The 2410-nt window shown below is 39.4% G+C and overlaps 1 protein-coding gene across 1 annotated transcript in view; it reads right to left on the reverse strand.

Moving 5' to 3' along the window:
- The window catches only part of LOC104739495 (lysine-specific demethylase JMJ25-like), an 11846-nt gene extending 9445 nt beyond the window's left edge, over positions 1-2401 (reverse strand). The window contains exons 1-7 of the mRNA XM_010459871.2: positions 2190-2401; positions 1092-1680; positions 837-979; positions 642-741; positions 407-539; positions 263-317; positions 42-126 (exon numbers count right to left, since the gene is read on the reverse strand). Of these exons, the coding sequence (XP_010458173.1) occupies positions 42-126; positions 263-317; positions 407-539; positions 642-741; positions 837-979; positions 1092-1643 (1068 nt within the window). The 5' untranslated portion in view covers positions 1644-1680; positions 2190-2401. The remainder of the gene's footprint in view (positions 1-41; positions 127-262; positions 318-406; positions 540-641; positions 742-836; positions 980-1091; positions 1681-2189) is intronic.

A 2410-nucleotide genomic window follows, 5' to 3' on the forward strand; every position in this document is an offset into this window, starting at 1 on the left:
TGATTAGTTCCACTGATCTCAACTGAAGACTCTTCCCGTAGATCTTGACAGCATCTCAGGCACAGGTCATATGAGCAGGTCGAACAATGACGGTAGTAGTCAACCACTGGTATCCGACACACGTTGCTGCGAGAAACAAAATATCAATAAGAACATGTATAATAACAAGTGCCAACAAGAGATAGTTGTAATATTTAAGTTGTTTAAGATAGAATATTTTAGTCAAGTAAGAAGAAGGGCATGTAAGAGAGATCATAAGTACCAGCACATCTGCTCATCTGCTTTCAATCTTGCCCTGACAAGATCAATCTCAGCTCCTATAGAATAGAACAAACTAATGTTAGCCGCAAAGGATGTTAGTAGTAAATAAAATTCATTAACTATCACTGTAAATAACTCGTCTCACCACGAAGCCTCTTCTCTAGTTCTACTTCTGCACATTGTTCAAGATGGATCTGCTTTATCACTGGAAGGACAGCTGATAATAGACGATAAAGATACTGCAACTTCTCCAAAACAGGTATCTCCCGGATCTGTACCTGCAGTATTTCACAGAGAGCCATGTCATGGTCCTAAACTTCCAAAACCCCAAAAAAGGTAGCAATGTTTTGAATCTACGGATATAGATTACAAGATCACACCTTTATTGTATTATCAGAACGCAGGCAAGGTTTGCAATCACACAAACCACGACACGCTGGGCAAACTTTCGCAACTTCTTCAAGTGATATCTCCGAGTACCTGAAAATGCATGAGACATCATCAGTAAGTTAACTCTTTCTACCAGAGGTTCGCAGAATTCTGATATAAACATAACTAAAGAAGACCACACCCACCTTGTCGATATACAAGTTTCGCAGAAGGCTCTTTGATTGCATTTGAGGCAAGAAATGATTCTATCTCTGTCTTTTCTCTGGCATTGATGACAGATTTCCCCCATAGACTCTGTAGACGCATCTGTGCTTGCTGCTGAGTATTCCTACAACACATAAAAAGAATTACTTTATAAGAAAATGCTTTCTCCAAAACAAACACATATGAGAGTGAGTAACAAGTTCTCTGTCTAACCAATAAGAAACCAACAAAATTACCATTGGACTCATGCTTTGGTGTGACCTGTTGCGTGAAGATTCCATAACAGCAACAGAAGGTGGTACCCTATAAGATCTGTAGCTCTCTTCAAACATCCCATCATCTCTAGCCAACAACTCATGGTTCAAATCAACAGCAACACGTGGAGACAAACTCCTCATCATTGGTGTCTCGGGAGAGTAATGCATCAGGGTGGTTTTATGTCTCTTATGTAATCTACCACCATTATCCTTGGAAGCAGAGGCGTGACCGTTGTTATAGTGCTCAATGCTGGTGATTGGTAACTCGAAATCATCAATCTTTCCTTCAGAATAAGTATCTGTTTCGCCTAACGATGATCTCCTTTTGGCTTTCTTCTGGTTAGCACGGATAGCAGAATTAGCAGCCCGCTTCTTAGCCTGGATGTAGTGCTTCTCACAGACAGTCTTATCAGGCATGGACTTTGCAGTGCATCTCCACTGTTTACCATCTGATCTCTTGCACCGTAAATCATCTGGAATACCCTCACCGTTGCGATTGCCATTGGATCGAATCTGCTCATTAGCACTCATTGTAATCACTGAATCGCAAATTTCATCAAAAACTAACCTGCATTGTTAAAAATCAGAAATTGAGCATTCACATGAGGGGGAAAAAAAAAGCAACTAAATTGCAACCCCTAAATCCAATTTTGTAGGAAAATTAGTAAAAATCCCCCAATTCAAGAAACACATTCAATCTAAGCTAAAGAAAACAGTAAAATAGGGAGAGTAGAAGGAGACAGAACGAAAGAGAGATGCACAACGACGGAACAAAGAACACACATGATCACTGAACCTAAGAGCTTTAACAGATGATTCATGCTAGATACATATCTGTACATCGGTATGTATGTGACGAATAAGAGTGCGTTGCGTACAAATTCAAAGAGAGAGAAGAAGAAGAGAACTCCAAAATCGCTAACAGCGGAACAATTGAAATCTCGTTTGGAAGAAGAGGGTTTTAAGATTGGGAATTCGAAAGGCTCAACAAGAATATATAAGTGTATATCGATGTGTGTGTATATATAATTGTTCATACATACAAACTTAAGAGTGAAAGAAGGAAAAAACCCAAACCTGAAATTAGGGTTTTGCTCGAGAGAAATTGCAGAGGTGGTAGATGGGGAGAGAGACCTATCATGTTCAGGAGGACACTTGTGTCTCCCCGTTTATTTATTTTATTTTTCCTTGTGCTGGTTTTTTTGTTTTTTTTTTTGTTTGCCCTTTTCTCTTTAGGTTTTTCCTTTTCTCCTCCTCTGTAGATCGTATTCAGACAGAGCATGGGTTCTTCTTCTCTT

Source organism: Camelina sativa, chromosome 14, assembly GCF_000633955.1.
Source record: "Camelina sativa cultivar DH55 chromosome 14, Cs, whole genome shotgun sequence".
In the NCBI taxonomy this organism is placed as follows: Eukaryota; Viridiplantae; Streptophyta; class Magnoliopsida; order Brassicales; family Brassicaceae; genus Camelina; species Camelina sativa.